Below are 21,124 nucleotides of genomic sequence, written 5' to 3' on the forward strand. Positions count from 1 at the left end.
TAAAACATAGTTTACATACATCTATCTACTCAAAATAAAAGGTATAGATTTTCTTGATACAAGGCAGCTTTTTCACATGTTTGAATGGGTCACATTTAATACATAGGTTTGGTAAAACAATATATAATGTATCAATAAAATCTAAATATTAATTAATTATTACATAGATTAAATGTTGATAAATAATCTGAATGTGTAGAAAGCTTCATTTCGATGTTTAACACAACATTCTGTAATAAGCTTCCAAATTCTTAGTGTTATTTTCAGTCCTACCAATAAGAGGCGCTGCACACCTGGAATTACAGCTGCAGTTGCCAAGTTACAAAGAAACTCAATAATAATAATAATAATAATAATAATAATAATAATAATAATAATAGGTAAGGAAAGTGTTTGCTAGAAATGATACATATTCAGATGTCAGGACTGCCCAGTCCCTGACCACATTCCGGCGCCTCCTTAAGACTCACCTCTTCAAACAGCACCTGTAGAACTCCTCTGTTTGTATCCTGGGACACTATCACCCTTCATTTAAATGTGCTTTATTTTGCTCTTATCTGCCCCCTATTTTACTGCATTTAATCCTGTACTTCAGAATACTGTAATCTGCCAAGTGTTTAACCTGTAGTATTTTGTATTTAATCATATCCTGATGTAACTATCACTATTTAATCATATCCTGATGTAACTATCACTATTATCTGCTGTATTATTGAATTGTGGTTTGTCACACTTGAACAAAAGTTATTGTATTTCTTGCTCTTATTGTATTACTTGTATTGTAACACTTGAAATGTATTTGCTTACGATTGTAAGTCGCCCTGGATAAGGGTGTCTGCTAAGAAATAAATAATAATAATAATAATAATAATAATAATAATAATAATAATAATATTCCAGATCCACAGAACTACATTGATACAAATAAGGTACATTTAGAAGAAAAAATAAAGATTAATAATTTGGTGCTGTTTTAATTAAACATATTGGAATAGCCACTTTCTCATTTTGTTTTTGTAACTTGTCCCTATGGCTGGTAAAAGACTGCAGATATTGACTTTTAAAACTGAAACTCCCTGCAAACATACATACCAGTGACTTGTAAGTCTTGTAGTAGAATATGCCGCACCTCACAATTTGGCTGCAAAGCAGCCCTGGCACACCCTTTCTACATTGCTATTTGGGCTGCACAATACATCACAGAACACTACAATTAGTATTTTTACAGCTATGTTTTTAATTATGATGTGTTGTTCATGTACCATATATAGGTGGTAGACTAGATGTACAGTAAAATACATTTCATTAATGAACACTAATATAAATCAATGCAATACCCAGAACTGCAAGTTCCACAGCAAAACAGGCATGTGTGCTGAGGCAATGTTTGAACAGAGCTTAATTGGTTAAGCTGTACAATTGTGAGATGCAGCTCTGATTTCCCTGCTTGGCCTGTCCTCACCTTGCTAAAGTGGATGGCTATTTTAAGCCAGTACCTAATCACCCCTGTTTTGAATGCTCACGTCTAAAAATAGAGAGCCAGAGGCAGGCTGGTATTTTTAGAAAGAAAGAGTCTTTATTCTCTCTCTCTCTCTCCCATATCAGTATTCTAGGCAAGTCCTGCTGACCTCTGCTTGCCTCAGTGCTGAAGACTTGAGGCTGATTAAAAGATTTATATCAGCAGCCACAGCCCAGCAGAGCTGCACTGGCGGGCGGGGGGGGGGGGGGGGGGGGGGAGGAGGAGGAGGGGGGGGAGCAGTGACGAAGAGAAGGGGGTGAGCAAACATCACAGGACTGACTAAAAATAGAAATCAGGGAGAATGAAAAGCAGGGAGGGTGAAGAGTGGGGAGCTTGCAAAAAAAAGAAACCTGGTCTGTGAGGTTGGGAAATAAAATATAGGAGACAGAATCCATAGCAGCCTGTTGGATATTAGGTCAGGGTGGGAGGTATAATCATGAGCCCATTTAAAGGGCTCTAATACACAATAAAACATATCAATCTATTTTACAGCAAAGGCATAAAAAGGCATAACTGACAAGTGAAAAAACAGATTGGAGAACATAGAATGCAGTGTTAAGAAACAAAGGGAAGCAAGACGACGGCAGCATGGTCTGTATTTAGAAAGCTCTGAGGTCCCACAGTGTGCGTGGGAGGGAGAACAGCTATAAAGGTAGTGATGCAGTGGAGCAAGGGGATTGCAGGAAACTCACACCTCACTGGAGAGGGGTTCTTAATTCAGGAAACATCAGAGAAAACAAGAATAAAACATAGCACAAAAGCATGGGAAAGCAGAGAGGTATGATAAAGCATGGATAAACATGAAAAGGGCAAATTTACCATGGAAAACTTTACTAAGGGGTGCAGTAAAGAGAGAGCCCTCAAATGAAACAATTAATTAAAAGGGAGACTTGATTTTAAGGTTAAAAACAACATGGATTTTAGGTAGAAATAAAACTTACTCCTGCATAAAATCTGCATCAAACAAAGGAACAGCCTGCCCAGTAGTTTAATTAAGAGAACAAAATACCAGACAGCAAATGTAACACAGGTAATAAAAAGCTTTAGGAAACAGCAAGTTCGTTTGCAGTGTACAGGTGTCTTGAATTGTTTTAAGACGTGTCATCTTGAGCTCAAACTGCAAAATGATTTCTATTGCAATAAAAAGGCCTCTCTACACACAACATATTAACTAAGAAACAGTGTTGTATCATTTGAAAACACAAATACACCCTGTACTTCAATGAAAACAGATGCTATTCATGTTGGCCACATTAGCTTCACATTTAGATGATTCACAAAAACTAGCGAACACCACACAATATAATGTTTTTGGACTGCTTTGAACAGAAATGTAAGAAAATTTGTTGGGAATTAAATAAGTTGAGTCGAAAATTGTAGGTTACGTATCCTCCCTGTGCAAATTCTCTTCTCATTTGATCAGATTTCCAGCAAGTGTGAATGGCTGTTAGTACAGGATTTCAAAATGATGGAGCACTATGGAGCACCCAGGCTTTAGTGTATTGCCTTTTAATCTCATATCCGTTTTCGAGTAATGTCCGAGTCAACTTGGCTAGTTTCAATGACTGCCAGTGGCCCTCAAAGGGACAAGAGTTTTAAAAGTAGGGACTTTGACGAGATACAATAGGTCGCTGAAAAATACATTATTTAGAAATGTCTTTGTCCTCTACAGTTATAGAACTCTTTTGGTAAGAATGAATTTGAGTAGTACATTCAAACCCCCCCTTACAAAAACACCTAGAAAATAGCTCAATATAAAATTGCTTTATAGAGCAAATCCATTTCAGTACCATCTGATGTACCGTCATGAACAGTTAAAAAGCTATTTGTTTTCATTTTCATAGGCTGGGTTTACATGCACATGAAAACCGTCTCTACAGTCATGACTTGTGTGATGTGGTCACGCGAATACATAGTGAAACAGCAAAAGAACGTCCTTTGGTCAGAGCGACATCAAGGCAGGGGTTAAACGCTTTCTCAAAATAGCTGTAAAATCCCATATAAACCGGAGCAGGAATCGCGCTTGTGTGTCACGTTTAACTGAAGGAATCGCAAGTTATTCCTCAGCAAAGCCGTACCAAACCACACACGCACACGCACACAAGAACGCAAAAGACGCTGCAAATGTAAACCTCTTGTATAGCTTTTAGCCTCATATTGACTTTTAGCCTCATTATTATTATTATTATTATTATTATTATTATTATTATTATGATTAGTAGTAGTAGTCGTAGGGTATTTTCTTTCTATAATTCTTTTAAGATGTCCCAGGAATAACAGAGCTCCACCTCTTCCACCGCACTGAACTGGAATGAATTGTTAGCATCAATTGGCATATTGTGCAATAAGTAACGGATGTAATTAACATAAATGTACCGTATCGCTTTAAATAAAGACTTTTGTTTGAATGTTTATAATATTGCAAGACATCCACGTTTCATTACAATGTGTGTGCATTAAGCAGATTCTGTGCCCGGCACTTCTACCGCAGCTGCAGACCAGCAGTCACTGGCTTCTCGGAGCAGAGGCAGAGTATAGGGACTGGCAGATGTGTACAGGAACATTAGGATGCTCAGCTTGGTACTCCATCTATAGAACTGCCAGTGCATGAAGCTGCTCAGGAACCTTGTATGTATTTTTACATATCCCCCTGTTCTCAATCTTATATTCATATAGGCCTAAGGATCATACCATTTTTTATTGTGTTGTAGTGCAACCCCTCGTTTTCCCACATACATTTATAGACTAATTTAATTACATAAAACTTTTAGATGTTATTCATATCTATTTAAGTAGTAAAACTCGTACTTAATAGAAATTTGATGTTATATACTTTGATGTGTGTGTGTGTGTGTGTGTGTTGGAAAGGTAACGAGGCACAAACAAGTAATGCGTGATAATTCAGAATGTCCTCTTGTTAATTTTTTTAATCTTCACGGCAACGCATGAAGCTCTCCTCATGATATTCAGAGTCGTTCTTTTCCTAATTACTAGGCAGACACAGACATTTAAATATCGCCTCCCCTAAACTACTATGAATTGAGTAATCTGCATTGGTACGGGCGACTTTTTTTTCCTAAAATCAGAACAGCATAGCAACGCATTTCCTGAACACTACAGCAAAAACTGTGAGGAAAACTGTCATGACTTGTCCATATAAACACTATCATACTGCAACAAAACCAAAATATTTTGGGAATCCCTGAGCACATGGGTGCAGATTAACTGCATTTAAACATTACACTTTGTAATGTTTAAAGGTTGGAACAAATCATAAGTTTCAACTCCATAATTCTGGAACTGACTTTAAATCTAATGAACACCACTGTGAATGAGTAACTCTTTCACCATTACAATGTTGCACAGGTATTAATAAACAGACGCTAATGTTGTAGTATGCACTTCGTTCAGCGTTTGTATTTCTTTCAAAAGGATCCTCAGATGCAGATGTTTATTATAGTAAATGCTGATGGTTTTGAAAATGTACTACTGTTTTGCTTGTCATCCAACCACCTAGTTTTCATACTGCAAACTGTGCTTATGTTGTAAAATCTGTAGTTTTTACCTTTGACAATTTCCTGGTGTACCAAAAAGTCCCCTGAAGACACTGTGTTATTGACTGTAATTTTAAGGTAATTAATAGTCATTATTAGCTAGACATGCAAATAGATTATTTGTAGATGACTCGCAAAAAAGCTTTAAAAAAAAGTAGTTGCATTTATTTTAAACTTCATACATTGTTGTCCATGATTTTTTTGTAGCCTACACAAATGGTTTATTGTTTTGTGTGAAGGTTTTATTTTATAAGACATTACTATTTATGATTAATGATATGCACACCCTTGTTTACTAAAAAAGAACATTATACCTTTTTATTACTTGCAGTAATACTCTATACTGGCAAACGGGGGGGAAAAAAGGTAAGAATCTAGTTTGTTTTTTTGTTTTTATTATTTATTTTGCTTAAGGTTACAATATGGTGACTTATTGCACTTCAGACACCTGGCAGGTATCATTGTCAACTAAATGCGCAGCAAAGGTACTCTTGTATCAGTAAGGTCAATGAAGTGATCCTGCAAGTCACGGTGTCCTTAATGAATAAAGCTGGAGGCTAGGAGTGTAGAATAAAATAATTGTGTAAATGTATCTGATTATAGAAAATGTCTATACAAAGCTAGGAGTGTACAAAAGTTTGCTGAGGACTGGTACAAAAATCAAGCCAGTTATGGTCTTCACCATGTCAGGTGTGACAGACAGACAGAGACGGGTGGATTAGGCCAACTTGTAAAAGAGAAAGGCGGACGTGACATTGCCATCTGCACTGGCTGCAAGAGCATTGATGATCTTGAACGAAAACTTTAATGTTAACATTTATAAGTGTAAAATCTGTCCATTGTACAGTAATACTGTGTCTGTGTGAATGGAGTAGGCTACTCTGGGTATGGACGAGTCTGGGATAGGAAATGGACGACCGTGGGGGAACAAAAAAGCTCAACATTCCCGTTGCCGTCTCCAGAGCCACAGGGGGAGGAGTCACCTTCAACAGCCGGAGGGGGAGGAGCTGCCGTCCGTGAGAGAAGGGCAACGGCCATGCCACCCTCCGCTGCCGCTACACATGCTGCTGAGGGTAGCACGACGGAAACCAGCCAAACAACCGCCAGTGGTGCTTCTATCGTCACAACCGGAGTGCGGTGGCGAAGCCGCAGCTACTGATGGAGGATCCTCCCTAAGCGATGATGCCAACAGCAAGCCCAGGGCTTGTACAAAATCGACAGGGTGATCCTCTGGAAAGGAGCGCCAAAAAGGGACAATGGGGACACCCGGCACCCCCTTACAGAAGCCCAGGACCACCCCAACCAAAAAAGCACCAGGAGACTATGTTGGGGCCAGCTGGCACCAGAAGGCAGTTTCTGGGTTTGTGAGGGGAACCCTGTCTGTGTCTGTGTGTGAAGAATTGTGAGCCAGCACTTTTAGTTCACATTGCGTTAGTAAGCACACTTTTGTACACCAACAATGTTACGATTGTCTCCTGTACTAAAACAAGCAGCACAAACATTGTTGGCTACTCATTTTAGTCGTCATGCCAACAGTGATAGAAGGGTGGTCAAACAGTTTCGCAAAACTCAGAATGACACTGCTCATTTCTTTCCTTCGCTGCATTTTCTAGGCTTAATTATGCGCTATTGTTTCCCTTGCTCACTCAGCATTCAAGCAGAAGCACTGCACATTTCCTCATGCAATACCAACTAAAGAAAGAAAAAAAGGTTATATTGCATTACAAAAGGATAAATTGAACGTTTTACATCAAAAGTACATTTACACTAGTAAGATATCTCAATCTGAAACCGGCCAGCATTTGAGTTTGGCACTGGTACTGTAGCAGGGATGGGTTCCCACTGCACAGCAGTACAAGCCATTCCATGTTTTACACATCATTAGATACACTTGAGCCTTCGCTCTCTATGGTTTGTCTGATTAAGCCCACAGCAAAACCTGGAATGTCTTAAACTATTGTGCAATGGGAGTCTTACGTCCTGCAGTGGGATCTGAAATGCTGCCAGTTGAGATCCCAGTGGAATTTCAAAACTTACTGGATTGAAATATGTACATATTCCTGAGCATAGCCAAGTAAGATTCTGTGTATATGAACAGCAAGCACACATTCACAATATGACTACACACAGAACTCAGCAGACTTGATAACAAAGCTTGTTTCTTCTGTGTTGAAAAGGTCGTTGCTGGGGAGTGTGAGAGCGTGGGCGAAGGGTAGTGTAGGATAATTCCCCTCACGTGGAAGCAGCTCATGCGTTTCTCGTGACACACGACAATAAAACAGACGTGCACGAATACCAATGACTGACCCTAAATAGGGTGGGGGGGGGGGGGGGAGAGAGAGCAAGAGCCTTAGCTCCATCACGTTTAGGAATATTGACATCTTGACAGCACGACGCAGCTACTAAAAATTCTATGGGCTAAAAAAAGAATGTGAGAGATTAAAAATAGCAGCTCACTGCTGCAGTTCTGTCTGGTACAGCTACAGCACTGGAATACAAACTAGCTACTCAGCATCCTGACATTAAACATTTAGTACCTTCCAACACACAGGAGCAGCAGCACCAGCAAGCTGCAGCACACATGCAAACACTGTGGGACAAATCACAAACTAAAAGGGACCAATTCAAACAGAATACACAACAGTGCTGGTTTAAATGAGTTACTTTAATGCATTAATCTGTTCTTTTAATATAAAAAAACTTGATTTCTAAGTAAGCTGTGTAATGTTGCATGTCTGTTACATCTGTAGCAATGGGTTGCCATTTCAAGAAGATCACATCATGTGATTAATGAAAAAAATAAATAAATCATCATTACACTGACCAATTATTAAATGCAGAAGTAACAAGGAACAAACGAAATAAAAATAAATCTGCACTGGGTTGGAGTTAGTTTGAGTATAATGTACAGGCAACATTCATGGAAAATCAAAAAAGTACAGATACGATAAAACTCCCAAACTACAGTAGCTGTGCCATTTGTGTATCCAAAACAAACTGTTGGTTGGTTCCCCACTGACTACCCATTATGAGAGGCAGGTACTGTGTATTTAAACTGGAGATATTCCTCCAGTGTTGAATTACTACCTGCGCTCTGTTATAGCAAGGGAACCAGGACAATAACCATGGCAAGAACAGAATCCGTGCACAGTGCAGCCCTGCAAACCCTAGCAAATACAGTGAATTCAAAATGTGCCAGATGTAGTGTCTGCTACACGTCAACATTAACAATGGTTCCTTCCATAATTTTATCCTGGGGGAAATCTAGTCTTAATGGTTCAAGATCCTGTATGAACCCTAAAAGTTTGGGGTTGAGAGCATTTTCAAAGGTATCAACAGAACGGAAAGAAGCACTGCATTTTCTAGTTAAAAAGCAGCGACAGGGTTAAAACATGAACACCTTTACATGGTTAAATACGGTAGGTAATTCAGCATTCAAATAACTCATTGGTTAAAGCTTTGTGAATCAGGCTCTATCACTTGCATTTAAGGAATACTCAAGTCATGAAAATGAACTATTCCAAGTACCTATAATCCAAATGTTCCATATTCAGAGGCAAAATAAGATCCTCAGTCAGCCTATTTCATAAACTAGTTTACAGTCTAAGAACAGTGTGAGGTACATTCACATAAATTGCTCCCCATTTAATTTATGCTCCAAATCCTTAATAATCATGTGGGCCTAACCCCTTAGTCCATTTGAACGACGGCATTTTATCAAATATAACGCCAAGTCACAGAGAATGTTATTTTGCTGCTGTAAGTAAGTAGGACTCAATACAAAAGAGACTATAGGGAATGTTACAATCAAAATATAATAACTTGTTTTCTGTTTAACATAACACGTTTTCTGTTGCATATAAAGGAAACAGCCCAAAAGCAGTTCTTATCTCTGGTAATTTAGTAACTTGCAGGTTGCATGAGCTTTCTTGCTATAATGTAATGTTTAGTGGCAGTCGCACCCAGACCACTCTTAAATGAAGCAAGGTGACTGCAGCAAGAAATCTGGCACTACAGTCACTTCACAATCCTGGCAGCTCTGAACAATCATTTCAAAACAGGAGACTGAGAGAACGGAAAAATAGGGAGGAAAACCAGCCAAATGGTGGATAAAAAAAAAAAGAGAGGCAAGCACAGCAAGACAAAGAGTAGAGAGAGAGAGAGAGAGATACCAAATGGAAATAGGAATAGCCTAGGGGCAGGGGCTGGATATTTGCAATGCACTCTCTACAGCAGCCCCAGTGACGGCACGTGTCCAAGACAGTGTCCTTGTCACGTGAGTGGGTGCATGTGCCCACCCCCTCCTGCTTGAGAGCCAGTCACAACGAATCACCATTCAGAGAGCTCAGCCCCTGCTTCATACACACTGGCTCACAGCCACATGACACTCTCAGCATGAATGGCATTTCCCCCTATTCACAAATTAATGCTTCCCAACCCAGCCCTGTCACACAGGATCCCAAACCAGTCTGCTCTCCCCCAATCAGCTGACGGAACTTCTACAGTATGTGTCAGATAGCCTTAACTTCAAGTTTCACTGTAATAGAAGAGAAAGCGACAGTGGGAATGGTGTTCAGTTATGTTCTGAATGGGGGTGGAGTGGGCCTCCCGGGATATGTGGCAGACTCGACTTGGTTCTCAAATGTATTATATATATATATATATATATATATATATATATATATATATATATAACAAATACAAAAATAAAAAAATCAACAAATATCATGATTGCATTAGAAAGGCAATATAAGGATAGGTCAACATAACCTCCCCACAATTTGTTGTTGCTTACCAGTTACCACAACATGGAAGGGGACTGCACTGTGATTGGTGACTACTATTCCAGCTTCCTCCGACCAATCACAAGATGCAGTGCGAGAGGCCTAGAGCCCCCCCCCCCCCCCCCCCCCCAAATCACGCTGGAATCGACATCAGCAGCAATAATCCGCCCTGGCACGCTTATATAATCTCTCCATTCTGCCCTGGGCTTCAAATTGGAGGAAAGTTCAACTTTAACTGTTTGCGATGAGGAACTCTATCCATAGAGCGGCAATTAACTGATTCCTTCTCTGCCTCAGCAGAGCCATCAGAATAGGGTTCTTTCTTTCTTGTTATAAGGCGCAACAAATAGCATGGTTGTGTAACAACGGCTCCTGACTAACACTCTAATGGGGGGGGCGCTGTAGTCAGAGTACATTCTGACAGCTTAAAACGTCTGATTGATCTGAAACCATGGACGTCAATACTTCTGGGAAGAGCTGTAGATATATTTTTGTTAAACCATGTGATTTAAAAGCAGTTTAAAAGAGCAATATGTAAGGTCTGCCAGTGGACCACTGCAGTGAAGTATTTCTACCTACTGTAGCTAACAGATTTCATAAACTCTCCACTACACACTTGCCTCTCACTCGATCCCGGTCCCTGATCAGTCTTACATCTACACCTAGGATTGAGGGAATCTTGGGGTCAGTTGTGCATTTTCATTTTTCAAGTTTAAAAAAAAAAAACTGAACAGCAGCAAAGCTTCGAGAAGCTAGGATTATTTATTTTCATGCCTTTTAATTAATTATTCGTTTCTTAGCAGATGCCCTTATCCAGGGCAACTTACAATTGTTAAAAGATACCACATTATTTTTACATACAATTACCCATTTATACAGTTGGTTTTTACTAGAGCAATCTAGGTAAAGTACCTTCCTCAAGGATACAGCAGCAGTGTCCCCCACCTGGGATTTAACCCACAACCCTCCGGTCTAGAGTCCAGAGCGCTAACCACTACTCCACATTGCTGCCCCACCTTTTAGGGCCATTTGCTTTTGAATTTAAACTATAAATTTGCTTTTCCATACAGTATGAAAGGTTCAATTATGAAAAATCAGTTAGAAATAAATATACTTTTAATAGTGTCCATAAACCTCGCATTTACACCTAGACAAGTGAATGAAAAAAAGCAACATCTGTGCAATGGCAGATTTGTTTTAATATGATAAATGGCAATATATATGAATTATTGACCGTGTTCTGGAACAATGTCTTTATTAAAATATTTGCTTGCTGTAAGTAACATGAAACGTGATGTATTTACATTGGCTTATACTTATCCTACATTACAAGATTATCAGAAAAAAAAAAAATCTTTAAACCAAACACTGAAGTACTGCTTCCTGCCACTAGATGGTGATGTATAACTTGTTTTCTGCAGCAGACCGACTTGCTATGAAATAATTTTGGAAGAGGGGTCAAATTATTTGGAATTATTTCATATGCCTTTTAAAAGTATGTTCCAACAGCTATGTAAAACAATCTTATGTATTTTTCCAACTAAAGATTTTTAGCACCATATTCTGTAAACCAATTGTATTTTATCAATCCATTTCATCTTGAAAATAAAAACAAGACATGGGTACATTTGGTATTCAGGTTAAAATTATTATTATTATTATTATTATTATTATTATTATTATTATTATTAAGATGGACATTTGTTTGGAACTTTACCTTCGGTATCATTGATATGGCCCGTTAATGCGTAAAAACTTTGTCAAACTAGCTTCGTTCTAAGTTCGAATCTTTAAGTCTAATGTTTTTTGTTTTGTTTTTTTGAGCTCTCAAAACGTGTTCTCTCTACAGGTACAGCTGATACACCAGAATTCAAACAATTACCTGTCCCCCTGCAACACTCTGCCCATGGTGGATTTAAAGTGCTTGTAGCCAGCACAAGGAATTTATAAATCTTACCTGTCTTGCACTTTCATTCACGATAAAGGTCTCAAGTGTGCAGTTTTGGAAGAAGCACAAGTTACAGCAACGTTTTAAAAAGGACATCTGATCAGTTTGCTTGCCTTACAGGATCTTACTGGCTGCAAAGCCATTTCAGTCAACAGGGGAAGCAGCTGGCTGGTTACTGACAGTAAAGAAGGCCTGAAGGGGTGGGGGACAAATTCACTCTTTAGGTGCAGTGACCAAGGAAGTACAAGACAACAATGATCCTAGTGTATATTTTTAAAAACATGTGGTTCTTTCATAACTGCACATTTGAGACCGATATTTTGCACGGCAAGAAAAAATGTATGGAATCATTTTGTTAAGAAATAAATCTAAAAAATACCACATGGAATAATTTTATTTTGTCCACTGGGGACAAAGTGTTGCAGGGGGCAGGTTAATGGTTAGTGCAGCTGGTACACCATATGAGAGAAGACAAGTCTGAGAGCTAGGGGGCCATGCTTCACACTTCTGAGTTTCAAAAACCCTGTAATGCAATGAAACAGAAAACAATATACAAAGTAGGGCTCTTGACCAGAGGGTTGTGGGATCAATCTCAGGTGGGGGACACTGCTGCTGTACCCTTACCTAGATTGTTCCAGTAAAAACCCAACTGTATAAATAGGTAATTGCATGTAAAAAATAATGTAAAATAATGTATAATGTGATATCTTGTAACAATTGTAAGTCGCCCTGGATAAGGGCGTCTGCTAAGAAAAATAATAATAATAAAAAGAAGAGCACATGAAGTAAGAGCGCATTAGGGAAGATAATGATGTACAGACAAGAAGGGTCTGATCCAGATTTCATATCCAACCACAGGTAGCGTCAATGGATTCTTTGATTCTCATCAGCTGCAGTAAGCAACTGCTTGGCTGAGTGGGTTAGGGTTAGGGCAACTTGGATACAAATGGGCAGGAGTGTGAGTAGTGGTTAGGGCTCTGGACTCTTGACCGGAGGGTCGTGGGTTCAATCCCAGGAGGGGGACACTGCTGCTGTACCCTTGAGCAAGGTACTTTACCTAGATTGCTCCAGTAAAAACCCAACTGTATAAATGGGTAATTGTATGTAAAAAATAATGTGTAAAAAATAATGTAATTGTATGTAAAAATAATGTGATATCTTGTAACAACTGTAAGTCGCTCTGGATAAGGGTGTCTGCTAAGAAATAAATAATAATAATAATAATAATAATAATAATAATAATAATAATAATAATAATCATATGGTAAAGCCTCTGAAACATACTCAACAATGAACCTGTTTCATGATGTTTTAGTGAAAAGTACACACCAAAAAGTAATATTTACTTATAAAAGTTATAAATATTAGCCCAAACTAGATCTATGAGAAGTCTACTTAAGGTAATCCTGTGAAAAAGAATGGATTGAACCCTACAGGTATCTAGATTTCATATCCGTAATGGCTGTTTACCAGGGAAAAAAAGCCTCTTTGTGCCAAGAAATATGAACAAAATAAAAAGAGATCACCTTGATTATTTTGTGTGTGAATAAACACAGTTCCCAGTGCTTGTTGTGCTGAAATGAGTCATTGCAGCACACAGTAGTGTACATGACCATTGATGATGGTGTTACTTTTAGAACTATCAAACAACAAACAACTCTACTTAAATAAAATAAAAATTATAATACAAAAATATACATAGTGCAAAGCTATGCTGAAGGTCACTTCTGAAGAGGGACATGTGTTTGATTTTGTGAGAAAGTCTTGTCTGCAGCAAAACACTGAACCCAGTTTAACTCTGAATTACTCATAAAACACTAATATTTTAGTTTTTTATTCAGTGGTATTTTCAGATTGGCAAGGTTTGACTGTCAATTATCTTTTTTTAGCCGTCTATAGTCAGAAGAGGTAATACTATCAAAATCCAGCAGGTGGCTTGTGAGTCAAAAGCAGGATGGTGCAGTCAGTGCACAGCTGCCAAGCTTCATCAGAGACCGTGATAAGGAAGAAAGCCTAGAAATCAAAGCACCATATGTAGGAGTATTAAGGGAAGTAGTATAAGTGTACAGTACTTCATTGGAACCCACCAGTGTGATAGCGAGCAACACATGGACGTCGACTGTGCGGCTTGATTACACTCCATACCAACTATTCAGTATCGCTACACAGGGAAAGTGTCACACTGTGAAATGGCTGTTGTAGTTACTTGGGCAACATGTTGCAGCCTAAGAATTAACATTCATTGGTTAAAATTAAGAAATATCATTGTACTATGAACTGGATTATAAACATGCTGAATGAAAAAGTCTAATGTTCAATGAAAAGTATTGTATATTGAGTATCAGGAGTTAATATTTTACTAGTTTAATCAAAATCAGAATCGTTGGTAAGGCTGCAACAATTAACATACTGCCCAGTTCTGCTCCAGTAGATTTTAATGTGTTTTATTGCCAAAATATTGTGTATTTATACACTGCTTAAAACATGGAGGACTCTTTCAGCACTAAGTGCATTTACAGAAAGGTCTACATCAGGATAACAAATCAAATAGTGGCTTATACTATAAAAATAAAATAAGCATATAGGGGCTGATGCAAGGGTAGGCGTAGTGCAAACAATTGCGACTGCAAAATCCAAACTGCATTGTAGCCAGGCAATGATTTTGCACTGCGGCCTACATTAGCTTAAGAGCAATGCAAACTACTCAACACACACAAATAAAGTTCCGCAATCATGATTATGAGGGTCACAGTGAGCGCCGACTGTGCAACAGGCTATTTAGCGGACGCACTTACAGCCCAGAGGTGAGGTGAGTTAGTACAGAGAGGCACTGTATGAGATTTGTGGAGCACAATCAAACCAAACAAAAAAAAGAGGAAGGGCAGCAAAGTCCTCTTGGCGCATGGAAAAGTTACGTTTTCTGAGGTAACAATTTAATGCGGAGTGATTTGGATAAGCCTCAGCCAAGATCAGTTATGTTACCAAAGAGGCCACATGGTCCTCTACAGTGGAGAAAGTCAATGCTGTCAGTGTTACCAGGAGGACAATAAACCAGGTGATGAAAAGGTGAAATTCAGCTATTATGTCTAGGATGACACCTTACCCCTGCATCCCAAACAAAGTGACCCTGGCTGTGAATATGCGGGGTCTTCTCCGTCTTGCCCTTCTCCCCCAAAGGGTTTCATGCCTCTCCTCAACAAGAGCCTAGTGTCGCCACATCAGGAAGTGGACCACAGAAGCCATCCTGAAGCCAATGGCAGGGGTGTGCCTTTATACAGCTCTTAGTTACACTTCTACAATGATTTGCATCTTGTAAGAGGAGGTGCAAAGTTTTTGGATGGTCAGCAATTGCCCAATTGCAAGGCAAAATCCTTACATCTCATTATAATGATCCAGGTCCCACCCAATTCCATACTCTTTTCTTCATTTGAATACATTTCGATATCATTTAAATTGGATTATTAATGGCAAAGTGTTAAATCGATAGCGGGTGCAGAACGCCAGGTGAAAACCATTCTTTACATACGCCACATTTTTAGTGGCTGCTAAAAATATTTTAAAAAATCCAAAATGCCACTGCTTTCTCTGTTTGTCACTGCTGTTGTGTTTTTTCTTTTGCACGAACCAGCCACCGATCCATCATAATAAGAGCAAACGTAACACTACAAACAATAGTTTACCGATTGTGTCCAGCGCTTACTGAACTGCACACCACGTAGCAAGCCAGTAAACAACACACATCACCAGATAGCAGAGGACTTTGTCCAATAATATGCAAGCTTAAATAAAAGGCACCAGACAGATGCATAGCGCCATACAGAAACGCTGACATGCCAGGTGTCAGCAGTTTGTTTTATATATATGTGCACTGTAATTTATTTTTGTTTAATTTATTTTGTGTGTTCATGTCTGACTGCAGTGTGTGATGTTGTGATTGAACAGTTTTCTCCAGCTTACATTAGCAGGCAGTCCTGACATTGACAAAAGTTGTGTTTCAGTTTCTTATTAAGATTTTTAAAGGATTCAAGACCATTATGGTGATATTAAAATGAATGATAATATAGCCGGTGGTGTTGGGTGATTCTGACCCCTGGTCAGTGGGATGACGGTAAAAGCCTGGCTCTTGTGCATAGTGGTTCAAATGCTCTCTCGAGGTGTGCGTGGTCTCCAGTTCACACACAGCCTCTGCCCGGTTACACTGTCAGTTCAAATGCTCTCTCGAGGTGTGCGTGGTCACCAGTTCACACACAGCCTCTGCCCTGTTACACTGTCAGTTCAAATGCTCTCTCGAGGTGTGCGTGGTCACCAGTTCACACACAGCCTCTGCCCTGTTACACTGTCAGTTCAAATGCTCTCTCGAGGTGTGCGTGGTCACCAGTTCACACACAGCCTCTGCCCTGTTACACTGTCAGTTCAAATGCTCTCTCGAGGTGTGTGTGGTCACCAGTTCACACACAGTCTCTGCCCTGTTACACTGTCAGTTCAAATGCTCTCTCGAGGTGTGCGTGGTCACCAGTTCACACACAGCCTCTGCCCTGTTACACTGTCAGTTCAAATGCTCTCTCGAGGTGTGCGTGGTCACCAGTTCACACACAGCCTCTGCCCGGTTACACTGTGTCTTACCATCTGCCCCCTGAAAGTTCTGCACAAATGTTTTCCAGAGACAACCACCACGACATACAGCGAGTGGATGATTTCAAAGTGTAAGGCCTCACCCTAACTGCAATTTAGTCTGTCAGAGAAAGTAAAATGGAACCAGGATGAGCACTGCAAGCTTTACAGAGCTATAGAGGGGTTCATTTAAAAATCTGCACGAGAAACAAAAAATTATATATATATAATTTCATAGGAAAACAATAAAAAGATACCCATCACAAACATTATTTCTAATGTTGACAATGCTAATAATTGGCAAGAAAATAAGCTTGTATAACTCCTTACATTCTTCCAGAAATCTGATACTACACAAAGTTTAGTTTCATACCAGGAAACTTTCTTTTTAAACTCCAAGCCCCAGTGCTCACACTCAGAGGGGCACCAGGCAGGCAGGCAGGCAGGCAAGCAGACTGGGTGTAATTCATATCAACACAAACAAAACCATTTTCTGCTTTAATACACACTGATATCTAATTAAATGCTTCTTAAACTGACTTTATTCTTAAGGTCCAACGCAACAATGCTGTACCCCGGCTATAGAAACTGCTGATCAGATACATTCGGTACTAAAAGACCGGACTGCTCAAAGGCGCCAATCAGCTTGAGATTTGAGAATATTATAAAAAAAGAAAAAAAGAAGATTTAAAATCCAAGGAAATCTGTTTACTGTCAGACAGTGTTTGACTAATGTATCATTTTAAAATCTGTTGACTTTATGCAGTTAGTTTACATTTTAATAATGTGATGAGGCAACAAAAAGTTCTGACATCCTGGTCACGTGATCACTAACAACCAATCAGAACGCTTAGCTTGCCCACGACATTTTATAAAATTGAATATATTGAACTGTGTGTATTGCATAATTCTATACCATTATTTACCTGGTTTTGAACCACAGGGGGCGCATCTCAAGACAAAAAGCTGAATTTCTGAAGTGAGGTGATTTTAGAAATCACTCTCATTTCTGTCTCTTTTGCATAAAACAATATTAAAGAATTGTATGACGATCACTTAGGGGTGGTTTCACAGACCCCGATAAGCATTAAACTTGCATTACTTTACCTAAGATAACATTGGGATAAAGTAAACCTTTATTAGAAGGGCTCTTTTTGAAGGTGCGAACGCAATATATTTTCTTAGAGGCCAAAAACAATTATTGTAACACAAAACTAGAAAGAAAATACTTGGTTGCGGAAATTAGCAGTTAAGCCCGGGGCTTGCACTAAAAGGGCACCCCTAACAGAAGACCCGGGACCGCCACACCAGGAGACAGTGTTGGGGCCAGCTGGCAAGGGCAGCAGGTTGTCTGGGTTGGCGAGGGCAGCCCTGTCCATCTGGTCTTTGACCAGGGCCAGCTGAGCGCCAACACTGACTCCCACCCACCCAGGATGGAGTTCATCAAGGGGGAGGTGGCTAGTGGCTATTAGTGGCCATGTGTGCTTTGCACCAGGGGGAGGTATGTGGCAGGGTGGAAGCTATGCACATGTAAATAGTGGGCGTGTGATTTGGGGTGTTGGGTTTAAATAAAGATGAGTCACTTTGAAAGCAAGTTTGGCAGGGATGGGGTTAAATCCATCTCTGCCAACATTCGCAAAGTGCTAATTGGGGAGTGGCCACATGTATACAAGGGAAGCTAAATCATTTTTTTAGTGGAGGTCAGGGTGAGTTTGTAACTGTGTAGTGAAGGTGAATGCCCAGCCTACAAGTGTTTATTGTTGTATTTGAACCGTTCATCTTGGCCCTTGTGCCATGTGTATTTTGTTCCTGTTTGTTTTGTGCAATAAAAGGGTGCATATGCGCTTGAACCGCAACTTTCTGTCTCTGGTCTCTTTCCTGCCAGGACCAGCCTGGGCGTGACGCTGCCCTGCCACAAGTAGCTTTATAATGTTAGAATGATTGTATTCCTCTCTGAAAATGTTCATTTGCTTCATACAAGTTTATTGAAATGTGTTGCACTCATGAAATTAATGTGTGGTTAACAGTTAGGATAAAACTAAAAGATAATTGCACTGCACGTAACTCACCCTTAAGATGGCATTCTCTTAATACATGTTATACAGTGTGCAACATGTACTACAAACCTGATATTTCCTACAGTATTATACCAGGTGATGGGTGAAAAGAGTTACTGTGTTTCTCTCTCTCTCCTGCTGCCCCCTGCATGTGCACACGTTTTCCAGACAACCCAGAAAGTGGATGAATTAAAAGTATATGGCAATCCCTTTCTAAGCGGTGTTGGGATAGCATGCAGTGGTTTAATTTATTACATTTAAAAAATGTAGTATTTTTGTAAATCTCTTAACAGAAATCTGACAGTAGAAGCCAACAACAAGGTCTGGAAGCAGAAAAAGAAACACCTGTAACTATACTTATGCAGTATCTCAGCCATGGAAACGTATAGCAATGTATGCCATACTATCATACAGCAGCATCCCTGGACAGATGCACTGTATATCACACACTATTACAACAGGGAGGCTTAAACATGTGGATGGACTGGATAATGCTAAATCCTTAGAGCCAACAGCCACACCAGCAGAGATAACAGAGAGGCTTTTGTATTAATTACCCCTTGCAAGAAACAGGTATAGCACAAAGAATTAGTGAGGAATGGAATTTGACTGAAGGCACTGCAGGACAAAGTCTATAGAGTGGATCCATAGCACAGGCTGGATCTCTTGAGATTGAACTGAACAGCAGTTTAAAAAGAAATGGCAGGAAAGTGTTCCAACTGACTTCAGATAAAGATAATGATTGCAACACACTCGTGGTGTGATGGCAGCAAAGGTTCACAGACTGTACCTCTAGGCCTATTTTGACCCTGTAACACTCCCGTTTGGAAACTAGTATTACGGGTTTTTCACTTATCGTTCAAGGAAGAAAAATAACTCCATTTAAAATCTCATTAGGTTGATAAAATACATTCTAGTTGTGTACCAGTATGGTTGCTGCAAATATATGTTGATGTTTTGAATACCATATACTGTAGGTACATAGTAGGAATGCTGAGAATGTGTGTATTCGAATGGTGGAGAACTACGTGTAAAAACTGTAAAAGTTGCACAGAACGCACATGTTTACCATACCTGTTAGAATTCGGACACAATCCTGTTCTAATACACAGGCCACGTTTTAAAAAAAGGTCATTACTTAATATTGCCGGGTGTTTGCTCAATCATGTACAAGGTTAAGGAATGCATTCTTGACTTCTATTTTACTTAGATTCGAGCCGACCGTTTCTTAAGCACTGACAGAGCTGCAAACTTGCTGCTCAGACAACACAGCATGGCAAGCAGGTTAAACCTGTGGGAGACCCGCAACGCCGCCCGTACACTACGAGAAGTTAAGCATTCTTGAGACTCACCTGCCCACTTGCCGAGCTGTGGTCCCACCTGCTGACCGTTCCCCAACACCCACACACGAAACCCGGTAGCAAGCAGGCTGCCGGCGCGCAGGGAGAGCCAGGCCGCGGTCAAAGCTCCTAGCCAGTACAGCGGGGCAGCTGCCGAGAAGAAAGCTGTTTCTTGCTGGAATGACATAACGCCAATCCTGGGGGAAAACTCCAGCTTTAAGAATCTGAAACGCAGAGTGACAGACCCAAACCGGCGTTTGCAGAATCCACACGCTCACACACTAACTGTCTTCCACAGCACTCCCACACAGCACCCGCCCACTCTAATAACAATTGGAGCCTGGCGTTGTCAGTCAAGTAAACATTTGCTATCATTGGTCAATGCCCTGTCAGGTACGCAACCACGCGTTCTAGCTGTCAGTGGAGGGGGTGGATCACAACGTCACTCAACGATACCTGATTGGGTAAAAATGACACAATCAGGATTATAGATCTCTGATTGCTCCGTCTGTTGCAGCAGTCAGAATTAAACCCCCTTCAAAGCCTGTCATGAATGAAAAGCGGAGATTACTGGTTTACAGAAGTGCCAATCTAAGATATCTCCGCCCTTTACATTGTTTCATAAGAGGTAACACGTTGAAGTGCATGTCAATCATGAACAGACGACACAGTATACTCCAGTAAAATTATTTATTTTCAGCTCGTCCCTTATTGTCCCACCCACAACACAACTTTGCCCAAAACAGGTTCCGGTTTTAGTTATGCATTTTTTAATACATTATATATTTATTTTTTTATTATACTTATTATTTTTAACTTGTAATCACATACATAAAGCGATACCGCAAGTTTACGTCTTGATAAAGTAGAAAAACTCCAATCCCCAGAATTCAAATCGAAGCCCCCAATGCTTGGAGTTTCGTCATTAAAATCTCGCGGCAGTCTTTCAAATGCGGAAGTGAAGCTGTGTTATATAAACATGTTGGAGAAAATACTATTATACGAGTTTTATTTAACTGCCAGTGTAATAATAATACAAATAAAAAACAGACAGTTTAGTTCTGAATATTGTACTCTACTTGAGCGCTTGTAAAAATAAAGCAGCGTTATTGTGTGTGTGTGTGTGTGTGTGTGTGGGTGAATCTGTGACAGGGAACCCAGCAATACCCACATGAACAAAAAGAGGTACCATAAATGCACCCGTCTCAAACCTTATAAAAATGTAAAGAGCTCAGTTACAATAAAGAACCACATACAGGAGATTGTATTTTGGTTTGGAATAACTGAATAGAAAAACGTATTATTTATTAT

General features: G+C 39.7%; 1 protein-coding gene across 1 annotated transcript in view; it reads right to left on the reverse strand.

Annotated features, from left to right (window-relative positions):
- The window catches only part of LOC117432394 (very-long-chain 3-oxoacyl-CoA reductase-B-like), a 68,517-nt gene extending 48,376 nt beyond the window's left edge, over positions 1-20,141 (reverse strand). The window contains exon 1 of the mRNA XM_034054273.3: positions 19,826-20,141. Coding sequence (XP_033910164.1) covers positions 19,826-20,000 — 175 coding nt within the window. The 5' untranslated portion in view covers positions 20,001-20,141. The remainder of the gene's footprint in view (positions 1-19,825) is intronic.
- Between the last annotated feature and the right edge of the window lie 983 nt (positions 20,142-21,124).

The sequence above is a fragment of the Acipenser ruthenus genome, chromosome 27 (genome assembly GCF_902713425.1).
Source record: "Acipenser ruthenus chromosome 27, fAciRut3.2 maternal haplotype, whole genome shotgun sequence".
Taxonomy (NCBI): domain Eukaryota; kingdom Metazoa; phylum Chordata; class Actinopteri; order Acipenseriformes; family Acipenseridae; genus Acipenser; species Acipenser ruthenus.